The sequence below is a fragment of the Cygnus atratus genome, chromosome 17 (assembly GCF_013377495.2).
Source record: "Cygnus atratus isolate AKBS03 ecotype Queensland, Australia chromosome 17, CAtr_DNAZoo_HiC_assembly, whole genome shotgun sequence".
In the NCBI taxonomy this organism is placed as follows: domain Eukaryota; kingdom Metazoa; phylum Chordata; class Aves; order Anseriformes; family Anatidae; genus Cygnus; species Cygnus atratus.
Genome location: NC_066378.1, coordinates 10285731 through 10304715, shown reverse-complemented (window position 1 = coordinate 10304715; position 18985 = coordinate 10285731). Strand labels below are relative to the sequence as shown.

Genomic DNA, 18985 nt, shown 5'->3' with positions numbered 1-18985 from the left:
TAAAACAGACAGAATTGTTAAATTCAAAGGTAATTTGCCTTACAAATTCACAAGTAGCAACTGGGATTTTCAGTATGAATTACAATGAAAAGACCTATTACTATAGTGTATTACTGTTCTTTATGAAACCACACTGCTTTTCTATATGCACTTTAACTTTTTACTTCTTTTTTTAATTAAAAAAATATTAAAAACAAAACAAAACAAAACACTGTTTGTTTTCAACATTTGAAGGTCCTGTAATCTATTTTCAAATTGTCAGGACTGATTTGCATGCAAGGTATACAGTGGCTTAAACACTTACTTTCACACTGTTTAGGGCTGACGTGTGTAGGAAATAGAAGTTTAGCATTGCAGAAAAAAAGTCACTTTGAACTGTGACTACTGTACCTCCAGGGTAGTAATTTTACAGAATCCTACTCCAGGGTAGTGATTGTGTTATGTTATGATAGCTACAAGTAAGTGGTATGAAAAAGAATATGATTTTTTTTATAGTTCACATTTACATTTCTTATATGACTAAAATTTAGACTCTTTAAATGTCAAGCTTTTTAAATGCCCACTTTTCACATTTTGATGTTGTTGATGTAGTTGCTTTTTTGTAGTCTCCTCACAATTATAAATGACATCAGTGATTATAAAACAACATGTTAGGTACTCTGAAATCTCAGCTATAGAGGTTTACCATTTTACTTTTTTTTCCTCATCTCTTTTTGAAAGTCACAACAAAAATGAAATAAACATAAATTTTCTTGTCTTTGCATTCAGTAAACTTGAAACTCTGAAATCTTAATTCTGCACGATTTGGGGCCATGTCATCTACCTTTAGACAAGTCTGTACTGCCCTTGTTCCAAGGTGAGTAGGACCACTGTCCTGGATGCCATGTGTTCCTATTGTTCTTTCTGACACTATGTAGTAGCACATGAAAATATCCCTTTGCACAGTTCATGGACTGAAGTTCTCCCTAGGCACAGCGTAAGGCGAGAGGCGAGAGGAGAGCCCTGGGAGGTACAGTGCATGACACAGATATCCAGCTGAATCACAGGCTGCTGCTCTGCTTTATCCCTGCCTGCCTAAACAAGAGCATTTCCCCCCTCTGAGCCTCTCCTCGTCTGCTGTCCCACACAGAAAGCCACTCCAGCCAGCCAGTGTGAAAGCAAGGAGAAAGGAGGTACAGGACAAAAGATCTCCCTGCACATACATTCTTCATTAGGCAGAGGTTTCACACGAGCAGGTTCAGAAACATCCTGCACATAAATCCAGTTTGTCAAATTCATTCCGCATAGCCCCCAAACAAAGCAAAACAAAACAAAACAAAACAAAACAAAAATCACCACAAAGGCAACACCTCTACTGGCTGTGTGCCCCAGTCCCTGCTCTCGGAGAGGGTTGGCCAGAACAGAGCGATTTTTGACCCTGTTCAGCAGTAGATGCTCTGCCAATGTCCACACATAACAAAGGTTCCAGCTGCCCTACAGATCTTACAGGTTGTGCCCAGGTTTTGTTCCTGAAGCTGTCCTTTCGGAGCCACACTGGCTGAAGTGGCTTCTGCCCCAGCTTTTTCTTTGTGCTGCTTTTATGTGTATGGGTAGGTGATGAAGCAGCCTGAGGAACCAAGGTGGATTCAGAATGACCCGACAGAAAAAGAGGGGTTATTCTTAGCTAAGCTCAGTTCCTTGGCCCAGCACTGCAGCAGCCGCCTGGGCATTTGTACTAACCCAGCCAAGAGCGGGCTGGGGTGAGAAGAGGAGTAAGCATTGCTTAATTTAGCAGTGCTGCTGAAAAACATTACCCTCTCCTGATCAGGAACCTGCATTCATTTTCCTGTCTGCCTCCCATGAACCCAGCAGCTTTCAGACCCAATGCATAATCAGTCCCTCAGAAAGTGAGTCAGAGTTGCACACAGAGCCAGAGCCCATTTCTTCTGAGTCCTGGACCAGTGTTTAATCCACTGTCCCTCATCGTCTTTCTGGAGCCTGCCTCTAAAGACATCTCACAAAGAAAAAGGAATTCTTAATACCACTGGCTGGCAATTAAAAGGAGGATTGAAGAGTCAGAGAATAATTCTCTTAATTGACTACTCTTCTTGCTACTTGTAATCTAGAGGAAATCTAATTAATTCTACATGAAGAACGACTATTCTGTAGTGAAGTGTAATTCCTGGTCTCTGGGGCTTTAGCGTACCAGTTGTCAAATTATCCAATTACACACTTGTTAAAATCCATTTTGGGGAGATTTTCATGGTTTGTAAATAAATAATTTAAAAAACCTTAATCCTCAAAAGAGAGGGAAAAAAATGGGGAGCCCAAGCCCCCAAACAGTCCCTCAAAATCACAAAATACATATAAATATAATGTTAAGAAGCTGAAAAGAGTGATGATATCCGGCTGCTTTGCTCTAGCAGCACCATGGTGGTGATGGATGTATTTCAGTAGCAAGAAATTTGCTGCTTCCTTTTCAGCTATGTTTTATTCAAATCACTATTGGTTCTGAAGGGAACCAATTAAGGCAACATCCCCTTATTATGCCAAAAGGGAAAAATCTTTTCATAACCACATAAATTAAGAGATGGGGAGCCAAAAGAGGCTGTAGCTCAAGCCAAGGATACTGACGGGCTGGAGCAAGGCCAGCACAGGGCCACCAAGCGGACTGAGGGCTGGAGCACACATGCAAGGAGAGGTGGAGAGAGCTGAGCCTGCTCAGCCTTAGGAGGAGAAGGCAAAGGGGAGACCTTAATGCTTTTTATAGATACCCAATCAGAGGATACAAAGGAGATGAAGCCAGCCTCTTCTCAGGTGTGTATGGCAACAGCATGAGAGGCACTGGACACAAGGTAGAACGCAGGAAATTCCATTTAGATGCACGGAAAGAATTTTTACTGTGAGGGTGGTCAAATGCTGAAACAGGTTGCCCAGACATATTGTGGGATTTCCAACTTTGGAGGTGCTCAAGACTCAAGAGGGGACAGCCCTGAGCAACTTGCTCTCTGAGCAGGGCACGGGACAGCTAACAACATCTAGAGCTCTCTTCACTCCGGGAATCTCACCGATCTTCAGAAAGATTCTCTACAAAGGGAGAGAAGATCATCACTTCAGCGAATGTGCATTTGAAGACTGTTCTTAAATCACTGTAAAATTCGGATCCTGATGTGACCAAGTTTGCCAGATCTGAGCACAGAAGAAAACTTTGCGATCTACTTTATTTCAGTGAAAGCAATTTAACAGTGAGAATTAAAGACTGTTTTGCAATGTTTCCTACCTTTGCATGGCAGCACTGTTACTAAATCCTATGAGTGAAACTTGACGTGAAACAAAAAAGGAACAGAAGGCAGTAATCTGTTTCCTACAAACCTAGTCTGACTGTATTTCAATGGAAAGTAAGCAAACACCATCCCTGTTTAAAAAAAAAAAAAAAAAAGTTTGAAAATGTCCCTTTCAGCTGGCTGAAACTGAGCTGCACAGAAACTATCAAATATTTCTGAAACTGTCATTCTGAAAACTCAATTTGCCACCAAATGACATCTGTTTTAAATGCATAACATTTTTAATACCAGTGGCTTGGCAGCAGTATGACAAGGGACTAGGTCTTCTAAATCTTGTGTCCACGGAAGCAGAGACAAGTTCTGGGTGGAACTTGCAGTATCTGCCATGTTTTCCTGGTCCTTCTACATTTCATAGCATCACTCAGGCTCAGAGCAACACAGAAAGACTGTCAAAGGCTGAAGGACTGAGCTTATTTCAACCCAATTCAACTGCATGTGTCTAATCAAGAAAAACATGTAACTTGCACTTAAGAAAGAACAGCAGCTGTTATGCAAAGCCATTTTTCTTAGACTTTAATTCATAAGAAAAATATCCTCTGTTTTTTCCTGTTTCTCTAGGGAACCTAATTTTTGATGTTCCACATCAAATTGTGTGGCTGTCAGCAGCTTTGCCAGCAGCCAGTCTAAGCCCTCATTACTCATTCCCCCACTCAGACAAAAACTGCGTGACTGTTGCCTCCTATTATTACAGGTGATTACAGTATTAGTCAGCTAGCAACTGCAGCTCCAAATACAAAAACAAGATTTCTAACCTCGTCTTAAACAACAACAACATCATTAAGTTCTTTTTCCATGAACCTGTTGTAACTTTTGATAGAAAAAAAATGTTTTAAACTGGAAGACCTGTTTGCTGGCTTTCATTGCTTGGGAATTTATGTAGCAAAACATTTGCATTGACATCACAGTGAGCGCAGTTACCATTTCATTGCATGCTCAACAGGTCAACAAAATGTTGAATTTTAATGGGAAAGAGCTATCGCTTGCTATTTCAAATGTTAAGAGCCCCAGTGTCATCAGTAATTCTGGAAGGAAAAAAATCCAAAGACTATGGCATTTGTCAGATTCTGGAGATAAGGCAGAAAGCAGTCATCTTTGATTACCAAGCGCTTGCATTATTTTCTTATTTCAGTCTCTGTGTACAAAACAAAATGCTATGCGCTAGTGACTCATGCATCTGCCAGTTTGTTGGTACGTAGACAACAGAAGTGTGCCAGAGTAAGGCCAGTGTTTAACATAATAGTAATAATAAGTAGAGGACCAAACTACATCATTTTTCATTGGCAATTCTAATTTGAAAATTAATTCTATACATTACCCCCCTTGCAAAGTGAGTGTATTCACTTCTCGAACACAGTCGTGTAGGAATACCAGGGCTGTCACTCCAGGTTGGACTGCTCAGCTCTGCTCCATTGTTTGGATACAGATAGGTGCCAATATCACATGCTCCAAAAAAGTATAAAAAAATGACATCTACATAAAGGAAAAATGTCTTGTAGCTTCAGATACCTTTGATTCAATTAGTTTCTGAAGCATAACGGATTATTGTGTGTTTACTGGGTGAAACATTTTCTCCTATTAGCTGTACAGGCTCATTACAATTACTAGAATGTGAAATGGAATCTAAACTGACTCATGCATCACAGAAAGACTGATTAACGAGCTGTTCAGTATTTTCTGTTGAAGTTGCCTGAGTCTCAGAGAACCAATCCATAGAGTGGGCTTTCAGATCCAGGTAAAACCGTGAGATCAGCAGGCATACAGACAACACGTTCCTCTGAACTGATAAACAATATTCCAGAATTACTCTTGGGACAGATTTTATTTATTACTGTCAATAATGACCCTGGAACATTTGCTAATGATATCAGTTTCAGAGGCATTGTTAATGTAGTAGTTTGAACTACATACACAGTTCACAGTTCAGCCATGGGGACTAGTAGCAAGAATTTCATCCATCAGCTAAGAGGCCTGAAACAACACAGAAAAAGAAAGACTTGGAGATAATACTCAGTCACGGGTAAACACATGCAATTGTAAAAAATCAATCAAAGAGTAAAAACAGAAAAAAAGAAACAGAACTGAAATAAAACGTGCATCACTTGAAAGGGAGAAACAGCATTTCCAGGTCAGAAACACTTAACAGACAATGGGGAGAGGCATTGTCTGTTGTACTGTTGTCATTTGGATAGCTAATTTCAAGAAAGATGAATTAAAACCAGGGCAGGTAGTTTTCATTACTGGGAGAATGAAAAGTCTGTTTTTTGAGAAGAAATTGACCTTGGCCTACCTAACTATAGAAAGCAATAGGATATACTTACAAAAAGAAAATGGTTGCTTGCAATATCACAATGATACAACAGTTTCTCAATGTCTCATCTGTGATTTACTAATATCATCTTGATTTAAAAGGTCACTTTTCAGAAATGGGTAACATTTTAATTAAATATTTGAAAGCTTGTTTAGTACTGTAATTGTAAATTAAAAACCATAAATTAAGCAGGTTAAAGTTTTTAAATTAGTATCTTGACATCTTTTTTGCAAAGATGGGTGTCAGTGGAAGTGTTTAGAAACATTCAGCCTTAAAGTTGCCAAATCAGCTGATGTGATCCTGCACTTCCCAATGGCGAGGCAGAACCCAGGCCAGTCACAGCTGACAGCAGATCCTCCTTGTAATCAGTTTGTTTGTCCATATCGTACTCGTGGCTGGGGATTCGCATTTCAGCTCTCCCACAGAAAAGCATTCATTCAGTTCACCTGAAAGCATCCTTATTGTCAGCTTAAGATGATAGATAGCAGAGAGAAGGCTGAAATAGCCTCCAACATCCTACTCGGCCGCCCCAGCACAGGCCTCCTGTGTTCTCCTGAGCAGCTCCTGATAGAAAACAAGAGCACTGCCAGCGTGAGGGGCGGCAAAGCACTGGAGCAGGACAGAAGGCCTGGAGAAGAGGAGGGGACAGCCACACCACCTCTGGAGCTACGTGGACCATAAGCTCCAGCACCAATGGCACTTACACAACCAGATCTGTGCTCTGTGCTCCATGATCTTCAGTGGGGAAGAAGAGCTGAGCTGAAACCTTGGGTCCAAGAGAAGGCAATTGGGTTAACTTCAGGGGAACTGCATCACACTGCCCAAATCCCCATTGTTCTTCTGTGAGAAGGGCCCAATGTTTTCTTTATGTTTTTAAGATTGGCGCCTGTTTATCTTCTGAGTTCTTCAGGGTAAGGCTATAATTAAATCTGCATTTCCACAGCACTGAGCATGCTGGTGGCCAAGTCTGAGCTTGACATTGAGGTGCTACCAAAACATAAACAGCACTAGCTAAAACTGAAATTCTTCGTACAGATACATTTATAAGGCCATCAGTATCTTAGGAGTTCTTAAAATCCTTCAGCGTTTGGTACTGGCATGACAGCAGTTGATTCCTGTTATTATTATAAGTGATTTCAATATGGAAATGCTTCCTATATAATACATAACCTCTTTGTTGCAGCAATTTATTTTATTTATTTATTTGGTCTATTCATCCAGCTTCTTATGCTGATGGTGCATAGAACAGTTTATTTCCTGTCAACATTTTCATTAATTTTTTATAAAGAACATCAGGAGCAACTTGAATCAATAAATTATCTAAAAGGGATAATGTTAAATTGGTGTTCAGGTTTTGGATACAATTTATTTAATATGACTGCCATAAATATAGCTTCTCACAAACCAAAATGGGTCTAATGGGTCTGAGGACAAGAATGTGTTCATCTGTAATGGGAATTGGGTTTGCATTCAGTGTTGCTCTGATAACTGTGATAGGATATACCCAAATGGAGCATTTTACCAACTATTATCCTAAGTATGAAGTTTGTTACATGTTATGCATTATAAAACATTTCTGTTCAACAAATAAAGACATTTACACCTGAGATGAAGGATAATCTGATCCCTTTTCCTAACAACTCACCCAAGTTTGTTTAAACCACCTCCATTCGCAGCTGAAAACCAGGTCGGTTTGATCTTCACCGAAGTAGTTTTCCACTGCAGGAACAGAGTTGAATGTGTGTTTGCTTCTGAGAACAGGGACAGCTCACCAAGCTGGGACTCCTCGGTAGGGTCAGATGAGTAGGAGTAATTCTTTGCCTTTGTTACAACCTGTTTGCTGTGAAGTAATGAGCTGGACTTTGGTCACTGACTCTATGTTTAAGCCTGTCATAAATCAAGAGTTGCTTCTCAGAGGTTTTTTTCTACTTCTGATTTAAATCTATCTCTGTCTCACACCTCACTTGACTGTCTTGGAGGCTGATATTACACTGCTTGAGGATAATAAATAATGAGCCAAAACCAGAGATAATGGAAGCTCAGTTGCTAATACAAGTCCATAATTCACAGTTCACCATCCACCTTTGCCTGCTAAAATATGGCTGGGAGGGATGGAAGGTTGTCTTTGGAGCTCTCGCCTCTGCCAGGCAGCCTGCAACCTCACCGCTGCACCATTAATCACGTTTCAGATCCCATCTTTTCTTCCTGTCCATTTTACTTCCTAACAATATGGTTAATTTTTAGGTTGATGCTGACTAGATTATAAGCATACCTAAGAGCTGTCCCAGTGTATTTAGTAAGAAGGAAAGACAGACACTCCATGGATACATGGGTGTAAAGCTAACCATGCTTCAAAACAGAGCTGAATTTGATAAAAGACTGAAGGAAGCCTGTGCTTCTAGTCACTGACAGGCCTGCCTGCCAGTGAGCTTGAGATTCTTTGGGCAGCAAGAATGCCAAATTATCAGTTCCAAAATATTAACACCATGATCAGCATGAGGCAATCCAGGACTGCTGAGCCACTGTTACCATGACTCTGCAGCACTCAAGGATTCCTGCTCCAGAAGGCATAACTTTGCTGTTTCCTGACTGCACAGATGATACGAAGTCAACTATTATACATGGCATTAAGACAAGTTCATCTGTAAGGGCTGAGGAGTCTCAAGACTGTATTGCTTGGGAAAAAAATGCAGATTCACAGGCTTTGAAAACACAGGGGACCTCTCAAATGCCCTGGCTTCTTCATCAGCTTATGTCCTACCACCACCTGAAACACTGGTCCACAGATGTATTTTTAAACCCAGTAAAATGCCTCAGACTTCAGGACAACTTATATTTGTGTAAGTCAAGCTGACTCTAAAATTAATTTGCTGATTTATAGATTTAAAACACACGTGCAATCAAAAATTAAAGGTCAGAAACCTGCAACCCTTTCAAGGAATTTCTGAAGGGACACTGGGCATTCTGCATACATTTTTTCTGTATTCTAAGGGAAAGCAAAGTTAACACATTCTATTTTCCAGTCAAAGGACTACTCTAACAAGGGATTTATCAACCCTGGAACCAACATCTCCCCCTGTGAGATTTATGGAGCAGGTATTTTGCCCTGATTCCTTATCAGGTTATTAAATAAAGTGACAGCACAGACAGAATAGGTTTAGGGCATATATACAGAGAAAATGGGTGATTTACAGATCCAGAGCTGGTTCACTTAAGAACCAGCCCAGGCATTTTATTATTCGCCATTTTTATTATTATTATTTACAGAACAGATTTCAACTTATCCATTTACCAGCATGTCATATCTGCCCTCTGCCTTTCTCAGTAGGGATTATCTTGTATGTACACAGATGGCTACAGAACCTCTTGTGTCTCTCATCCTCACCTAATCATTAAGGTTCAACAAAAGGTGAATACCACAATTATGAAAGAGCTGACAGAATGTTTAAAAACCAACAATAATCGATAGCAGCAAATGTACAGTTTGAGTGATTAAATCCATGCCATTCATCACCTAAAAAAACAAGAGTGAAATAGAACAGGGAAGAAAAAGGAGTCAAGTAGGAATTGGAAGCTGATTCTCTTGAATGTCAACGTAATATAAAGTCATATTCTAGAATATTCTGGCATATATTCTCACCGGCTGTCACACTACATTGCCAGTCCTCAACTCAAAAAAACTCAGCAGTTTAGCATGATCAAGACCATTAATGAATGAATGTACCATATGTCTTTTTAGAAACGTATTTCAGAGGTCTTAAGAGATGCAAAGTTTTGTATCTCAATGGATATCCTACTACAGGTGAATTTTACAAGAAGGATGATAATTAATATGCATGCTAGTTGACAATAAAGAATTAAATAGAAGGTATTTCCATTCTTCACTGTTCACTTGTGATTTTTTTTCAAAGCACCAAATTTCCAGCAATTACCATGTAGTAGTCCACTGGCATCCCTTGTCCAGAACTCTATAATTCCCATACCGATCAGCATGTTCTTAAGACTGCTCTTCTCAAGTTCCCTGGCCACACATTACCTGGGGACACAGACCCTGTGGTGAGAGAGCTGGCAGGGAAATGGAAGCGGGGTGGGATAGCAGCCATGCACGAATGATAGCACAAGCTGTGCTGGTGAAGAAAATTATTCCATACAAATACCTGCCTCTTCCACAGTGGTTTAGTGGGTGTTTTAGTCTCTGTCAACAAGGCAAGACATCACTACATGGCTATAAGAGGCACCACAAAGCAATCATGGTAAAGGCCAATAACTTTTTATAACCCTAGATAAACAACTTTGCCTGTATTTCATCAGGCTTAAGGGAAAGGATCATGCATTGCAAATATCCAAACAGGTGCTCACAGGCTCTCACAATGTTCTCAAATTAAACATCTTCTCCCATGCTACTCCCATTCTGCTAACAATGGCTGGCTGGGGTCCCATGCACAGCTTACCAAGATGGGTTCTGTTACACTTCATAATTAGAAAAACTGTTATTAAAGTGTCAGAAATATCAGCATTTATGATACCCACACATCCATAAAATACACGCTACAGCTTTTCTCATCAATATCCTAGAGTGCTCTTCTGCACCTTGTGTTGTTGCTACTGGAGTAGGATCCTGCAGGGGTCTCAAAATCTGGAATGCTAATATGCCACAGCCAAAAAAATAAACACTGGCGAAAGGTAAGGTTATTGTAGCAAGTGTCCTAATAACTTCAGCACAAGGTAGGTATTGCCAGTGTCTCCTGATATTGGTATTTAAGTCCTTCTGCAGCAGCATTTTGTAAAGTTTTGAAACAAGAAAACAGGAAGCTCTAAATTGGCCAATCTTCTGCTTTGCAATTTACAAATCCATAATAGCTGTCAGAAAAGACTACAGAAAACAAAGATGGTGCAGAGGTGGTATGTGTTTGTCAATTAAAAACAAACAAAAACCAAAGCTCTGCAATGTAAAAGCAGTAAAATGGTTCTTTTGAAAAATTAATCTGTAATTGAAATATTCAACAGCATTTCTTTTTGGTGTTTCTAAACATGAAATTAAATGTTCCGCTAAGAAGCCCAGCAACATTAACCCAAATTAACCCCAGTCCCCAGAAGTAGAGAAATAATATAGCACTTTGTTTTCATTGTGGTTCTTCCTAAATGGAGAAGTAGGATTAATTCTTTTTTATTATTATTATTTAAAATTTTTATATTACATACTGGCTCTGCTAAATTCACAGATCTTCACAAATCTGAAGTACCAAACTAATCGAAGTTCCACATCTTGAAAGGTCTGCACCTGAATCATCATTTCCTGAGTACAAAGTGAGGTACTGCAAATATTTGGAGATTTGTGATACCCCAGAGTTTCTTCCCTGATACTCCAGTTAATGCAAAGAAGGTTAAAACTATTACAAGTCTGTCAGTAATTAGAGGATCTCTGCTATTTATCTTTGCATTTTCTGTAACCCATTATACCAACACCTGTCGCCTTGTAAAATGTCACCTACTGATAACTTTATAGACTTTATATGACCTTTGAATTTTTTGCTTCTGAAAAATAGGCTGGCTTTTTTTCATCTTCTAATGGAAATGAAGAGAGTGTGCTTACTTGTAGCAACTGCCAGAAGAATCTTTGTTCTTATGATTTTTTTTGGTCACTGTATTGCTTTATGCTAAAGCAGTCATGGATCATGGATATGTGTGAGAAGAACCAGTGTTTTCTGCAACCAACAGAACCAACGGAAAAAAAAATCTTTTATCTTTTCATAAGGGATGGAGCTAACCAAATCCCCACAATTCAGATTATGTAAATCATATCACCTCTACAGCCTTAGACCTCAGTACTTCAGAACTTGTGTGACTGCACATCAGGGTCCAATCTGAAGACCTGAAATCCTCTTCTTTTATCAAGAAACCAACAGAGACCACCCACTGCTCAACAGCAGAAACTAGTCCATGAAAAGAGTTGTGCAAAACAAAGGGATTAGGTATACAACTCTGATTTTTAAGATGGCCACAATTCAAGATGGAAAGACCTGTTTCAAATGTGACATACAGCTGTATGGTAATAAAAGCATGAGACATTACAAATGAGAAGAAATATTTTTAGTGAAATAAAGCATCACAACATGTATTTCTAAAGTTGGTATATTATAATAATAGTCATCATTAGCTCCGTGGGTCTGGAATTGTAGAGAACACCCCCAGCCTTCAGTAATGGCATAATTAACTGGCTATCACTAAGCAACCATCCAGGTTACATTTTTTTAAAGGCTTTGAGATTGATTTTTTTTTTCTTTCACTGCTAAATAATATTGTGTCAACATTTTCTAACAGATGGTCTAAGAACAAAAATGAGGTAGTCAGACCCCAGACAACTGCACTTCATCCCTGATGAAGAAGAAATGTGGAGAGAAGAGGAAGATCACAAAATGCAGCTTGGACTTGGAATTTGGATATCTGTTATTTTTTAAGGTAAGATCAAGGCTAAAGGATCAGGTATTTTTCAAACCATGTAGTTTGGACTCTGATGGTGAAGTGAAGCAGCCCATTTGAATGCATTATGTAGAATAGACAATTATTTATGTACTATAATTTGTGTTTCTGAGGCAATTCAAAATTACTCAGAATTCATGCCATGAGCATTGCTTCTCCTCTCACTCCCAAATAACCATGTAGTCAGAATTAAAAAGCAGAAAGAAATGTTTCAGGAAGTGCCCAGACCCTAGACTAAATGTAAGACTACCCGTGATTCAAGTAAGACATGTTAACTGATACTATAGGATACTATTCCATGAAACAAGAGTGAGGTCTGAATACTGGGAATGCCACGAACTCAGTTCCTGCCTCCAAAAAGTCAGTGTATACATCAAAGAGAGCATGATGCCACCTTCCATTGGTAGCTGTAATTTGCACTCATGCAGTGAACCACTGTATGAAGCAAAACTTCATGAGTTAAAATCTGTTTCTCAAGGTGCTAAAACAGTTCCCCATCCTTTCAGCAGATCACTTGCATCCATCAGACACTAGAGTTATACAGCAATATTAAGAACTTGCTGAATATCTGACAGTTTCTTACCATAGCCAAAGGGAGAACTCCTACCAGGTCCTTTTGGCTTACGTAGATCTTGGAGACTCCTAGATCAGATGTTGTATCTCCAGGATATTCTACTTGCCATGTGATGAGCTGGGTCCCAGGTAGGTCAGTTAGATCTTCAATTTCAAAATCAATCTGCATGATTTCAGAGGATGGACCATCCGCGCTGGAAGAAATAAAAAGAAAGGTTCCATTCATATGACTGATAAGCCAGTAATATAATTGCTCTTATATTAATAAAACATTGGATTTAGACTCTTCCAGAGAGAGAATTTGGTGGGATGATGGATTTAATAATGAATTAATCATTTCAACTTGTCTTAAGATCTCAGGGTATTTTCCATATGACTCAGTAGGACTCAGGGACACGGCACTGCTCCATTTTACAGATGGATAAACAAAAGCAGATCAAGGTAAATCTAAGGCTAAGGCTACAGACAAGCTATCTACACAGCTTAAAAAACCTGACTCCAAGGCTCCCTTGATAATGAGCAAATCGTATTTCCTCCCTGTTGAAGCAAAAAATGAGCAAATCTAAAGGGAATCACTCCTTGAAATGAGAAAGCACTGCATTAAAAATATTGTCTGCTTTTTTAAAAAGGAGGCATGGAACAGCTCTTGAATGGATCCATGAACCTGGACAGCTAGAAGCAGAGGATCAGAAAACCTGGATTTCATTTTTGGAGATGTTGCTACCTTGAGAATGTCTGAAGCTTAGTTTTGTCCCCTTCTAAACTTAAGAATAATATCTAATTTAGTTTGTTGTGGGAGCAGAAAGTTACGAAACTGGATTATTTAATATTGGTCAATCCTGCCATGATCCATCCTTGAGTTAAAACACTAGAAAAGAACAAAGACTTAGAAGATGTGATTTTCCAGGATAGTCTGGCAATATTGGGGTTACTGACACCTTATCAATGGTACTTTGTCTTTATATGCTGTCCTTCCTATAAGATTACATAGTTCTTCTACAAGTGAATACCATAAAGCTGAAATGTACAGAGTGAAATTTAGAAAGGGACTCAAAGGTGCAGTTCCTCCAAAGCTTGTTATAAAATCAGCTATTATACAGAAAGCAATGCAGTGAAGTTTCTATTGCGTATGTTGGCAAGGTGCGCTCCATAGTCCAGTGGTATTTATAGAGACATGAAAATACTCAATATACTGTAAAGTTGAGGAATGCAGAGATTCTTAGCAATACAGAAATCCACAGGGCACTGAGAATGACAGTGCTTTTACTTCTGAAGCATTGAAGGCCAAACAAATTGTCAGTGTTGGTTTGGGGGGAAAGGAAATAACAGAGTTTCTTTCAGTGGGATAACACTCAAGGAGTGAAAGAATGGCACAATACTGAAGTGTCACAAGCCACTTTAGCTGGAGAGTGTATCTAGAAGAAACAGAAAACATTTCAGGAACTGATTAAAGATCCACAAAAAAAAAAAAAAAAAGTGCCCAAAACCCAGCAGGTTTTCTTAGCTGATGTGGAAAAAGAGCTAAAACTAGGCATACTTTGTAACGAAGGCTAGTTATGACAACAGCCCATGTCTGGGAATCTTCCCAAAATACTCAGAGATGTTATCATGCTGGCTAAATCCAATGCTTTATCTAAAGCTACTGCTTGAAGAATTTTACCTGATCATCTTTAAGGTTTGTATTTTAATGGATGTATTGAGACCTTGTGATCCTGGATGAATTTAAAGGAAGCCTCTGCATTTCCAAAATGGAACACATTGTATTCAGTTTCTCATTTCTTTGTGTCAGGAAAAAAAGAAGAAAAATAAAAAAAAAAAAGCACAATTTCTAAACTAGCACTGAATGCAGTCTTATTTCATGCTGACCTAGGTAGGATCAGAAAGCTACTGTATGCAGCTGTGACTATTGAAACTCGGTTACCTTAATTGCATGAACAGAAATGGGCAATGCATTGCCTATAAATACCTGACAGCAGTCCTGTTTTGTATGGTATATTCTGTCACAGCTACCGTGTTTAAAGAACTAATTGAATCATCATATATTGAGCCTTGGTTACCTGTCTTTATTATTGCATTGGTGTCTGCTGCTACCAGTCGTCGGCTCTGCAGAATCGGTGCTGTCACCAGCAATGTGTGCTGTCACAGCAATGAGCCACTGCTGCACAGGAGGGAATCGCAGGGCAGAGGACGACAGAAAAACTTATAACTGCCAAAAGGATCATCAAAAAAGGTAACCAACCTAGTCTTTTCCCAGGTATGTTAGGAATTAGGGGAAAGGGAGAAAAAAATTATTAGAACACAGGAAAACAAAGGAGAAGTGAAAGGGAGTGGAAAAGATGGGGAGAGGGAAGTGGAGCATGGTCCTTATATTCTTGAACTACTCTTCCCATGCTGCACAACTACAGTGACCCGAAAATAGTGGAAGTGTTTTCTTTTAATTTCTCCCTAAAAGCAGATATATTAACGACATATTTCTTGTAACAAAACGAAAAAATTTACTATAAATTTGATTTTGATAGAAATTATTTGAATTAGTTCATCTTAGTAATACTACACACCTAATTGACAAGATCACAAAACATCTCAAAAATCAGTAAGAATCTCATTGCTGCTAACTAAAGGTATATAAAAATTAGGAAAGTATTCCATGACTTATGAGCAGACCCAGGCTGTCAACACCAGGTCAGGAACTTTTGTTTAATTACATTATTAGAACTGTACCCATCGGAGCTATGGTGATCATTCCACGTACCCTTGTGGGTCTGGATCCCCAACCTACAGCCATAAATGCCTTCCTGAGCAACACTTAGCAACTGAAATCTTTCAGTTGAGAAGTAACACAGAAAATTTTTCATCATCAGTTAAAAAATGCAAATGGGGAAATTTGGACAAATACAATTAATTATCAGAGTTCAGTCACATCAAAAATATTTGTGTTCTTTCTTTTAAGTCAAAGCTGGTTGGTATCATAGGATTAGACCTTGCTTGTTAGCAATATTTTCATCTTCTCTGCATTACATATTTGCTAGCACAAACCTTTATGAGCATGTTCTAGCACAAATGTTTCCAACAACAAAAATTTCTATTGGTTAGTTAGCCACTGTTACTTGAAACATCGTGCTGCCTAATCCTCCTCAAGGCAGGCATACTCTTCATGATGACTACAACATGATAACATGTTGGCTCCTTGTCACTAACACTAACACTTTTATTGCTATCAAGAGTACAGCAACACCGATAGTTACCATATAGGAGGTTATACGATCAGAAAGTTTTGCATGGAAAAACCCAAGGGCTCACAACAGTGATCCAAGTTGAGCTGAGTAGTGGTCAAAGTGAAACAGTTCTTGGTGCTAATTTAAAGTCAAATTCTTCACATTGGAGTTTTCTATTTCAGAAATTTACTGCTTAGAATTGAGAGTTAAACTGTAATAGAGTTCATTGTGGTGCCAATAGACTGTGCTCAGAGTCGTGCTGAGCTGTGTGTCGTGAAGACCCTTTTAAATGCCCAATCCAGACGAGCAAGACAAACTGGGGAAAAAAAAAAAAAAAAGGTAAACTTGATTGGAAGGGAATAGGCTGGTCTTTCCTCCTGTCAGCCAGGACAGCACAAGCATGTTTGTACTGTATTTCTTAAACAGCCTTTTAGTTCCTGTCCAGCAAAAGATCAAGCAGTTCTGACAAATTAGGAACATGAAATGCTGTCCTCTCTCTAGGGGAGTATTTCCTCCTCCGCAGAGCCGTTCTGCACCTTTGTCTTCTCACATCCCTGACTAAGGCTAACATTATTTTTTTTTCTCCCTTCTGCCCTTTCAGCATGGGAATCCTTTTAAATCAGACAGGCTGGTATCAAGGCCCATGGCCAATTCCTATCACCTAAGCCTTTATGTCAAGTTTCTTTGAAGAGAGAACCTGCCACTCTTCTGAGTCTTTAGGGCTGGTGTGCCCTGCAAGCTAAGTTTCAAGCAGAGACCCCGTAAATCCAAGAATAGCTACTGAATGTTGGTAGTGACAGTCAGTTGAAGTATCCCATTCCTGATTTCAATAGCTGGGGTATCAGCTTTGATCTGTATATAATGCTCACAAAACAAGATTTGTACTGAACCTACTAAAATGACCGGGCATTTAACGTTTCTCATAATACTACATATAAAGTTTTATCACCATCTTTAGAACACTATAACAGACACAGGAAGCCTAAAGCCATGAATATGCTAAATAAGATATATCATAGGAATGTTAATGAAAGAGCCTTGGGGAGAACAAAGAAAGAAAAGGTAATTTTTATTCTTTTCTAGCTCCATACACATACCCATGTCTCCAGCACCTCTCTTGCTGGATATTGGAAGAACTTGTGGCCTGAAATGCTGCACTGGCTGGGCTGAGGTGGAACAACAGCACTCAGAAAAGGAAGAAATTTTTCCACAGATAACTGGAAAAACTTTCTAGCATGAAAGAAGGCAGTCAGCCACACAACTGACCCCATGAGATCTCGGGGAGTTTGTGAAAACCATTATCCCCATTTTACGGGAGAGAAAATTAAACTGAAAATGACTTCCCCATAAAAAGAGGAATAAGATGATTTATACACCACAAAGTGATGGCTGTCCTCAACAATTTCAGAAGTAAAGTCATTTCAAAATAGGTACAAACTTTTGGGTAAAAGTAAGATAATATGCTATGTTGTCATACCAGATAACACACCATGCTAGCTATTTCCAGCTCTATCAGTTGGGTTGCAGAAAGGTTTTATGGTTTGCTGTCATCTGCTTTGCCACTGCATGGATTCAGCAGTGGCAAGATGTGTTAAATACAACTTCATTCTCATGTGGTAGGAAATAATCTAAAAGATATGAAATGTAGAATAAAGCATAACAAAGTAACAAAGCTCTATTTTTTCAAATCAATTCATTTCTGATATATATACATATATATTTATTATTATTATTTTGAAAAGCTTTTTCTATGGTACATTCTTCAGAATTTAAACAATTTCACTAAGAGCAGTTTCACAAATCTTTTCTGCCCATCCCTTTCATAACAACAAGCCATTTCTCCTGTATTATCATCAAAAGATACTTGTTTCCTAACCAAATATAGGGAGGTCAAATGGAATTCAGAGGACCACTACAGAAGAAACCTTTCCTTCAGTGCATTTGCCTCCATGTTCTGCTTAACAATCTCTCCCCAGCCCCGCTACTCACAGAAATTGCATTTATGCTCCTGTATGGCAGCATATTCCTCGCAGTGCCAGAAGCCTGTGAACTTCATCTGTTTTGCAGTTTTACGAGAACATACAACTAAGTAACATACTGTCTTCCCCCTAAATAGATTTTGGGTGGGGAAAAAAGGAAGAATAAACTAGAAGAGTTGAAGAAGAAAAAAAAAAAAAGAGAGAGAGAGAAAAAAAGAGGGGAAAAAAGAGAGAAAAAGAAAAATGACCTGTTGCAGATGGATGCATGAGAAAGAAAGGTAGAAAATGAACTCCTCTGAAATGTAGATAAAAGGAGAAAGATGGAAAAATAAGCAAGGAGGCTTGCAGTGTATAAGTGCTTTGTAAGAATGAAGACCTAGAAAATCCAGATGAATTTGAAAGGTGGTGCTGGCACATACAAAAAAGAAAACTTAGGTTCAATTTTTCATCTTAATTGAGTCAAAGATTTCACCAATATTTAAACTAGTCAGGAAAGGATCCTGATAACATTTCAGTTTATTTTCACCAGGAAAAGATTACCTGTCTAGTCTTTGCTAAATTCTTCACAAATACCCACAGCTCTGGTTTCAGGAGAGGGTATGGTTATTTATTTAAGAAACCTTTACATGAGAACTCAAACTGTTGTGGCAGGGGGACACATTTGCATTCCTCTCCTCATTTGCTAGAGAGATAGAGATCACATTGCTTCTGCATAAACAGGTACTTGCAATGCAATAAACTACTTCTGCGTGGCATGTTTGATAGCATACTACAAATTACGTGTATAGGATGTGTAAGTCAAAAATGTGGGATCACTGGCAAGGAGACCATAACACTAACACTGACAAAAAGCACAGAATGAAAAGGGAGAACCACGTATTAGTGTAAGTTAATTTATTTGGGCTTTTCTTTAATGCTCATCACCACAGAATAAGACACTGCTTTGGAAATACTGCTAATTTCTTCCACTTCACCCAATGATGAATGATGGTTTTAAACTTCACAGCCACATTTAATCTTTTTGTGTGTGTGTTTGTCTGTTTTGTTTTCAACTTCAGCCATCAAAATGTGCTATCTTTAGTTTTCCTTTGCAAGTCTGCCCTAAAA

The 18985-nt window shown here is 38.9% G+C and overlaps 1 protein-coding gene across 1 annotated transcript in view; it reads right to left on the bottom strand.

Annotated features, from left to right (window-relative positions):
- The window catches only part of TMEM132D (transmembrane protein 132D), a 192208-nt gene that overhangs the window by 79234 nt on the left and 93989 nt on the right, over positions 1 to 18985 (bottom strand). Inside the window, exon 4 of the mRNA XM_050714282.1 lies at positions 12695 to 12878. Coding sequence (XP_050570239.1) covers positions 12695 to 12878 — 184 coding nt within the window. The remainder of the gene's footprint in view (positions 1 to 12694; positions 12879 to 18985) is intronic.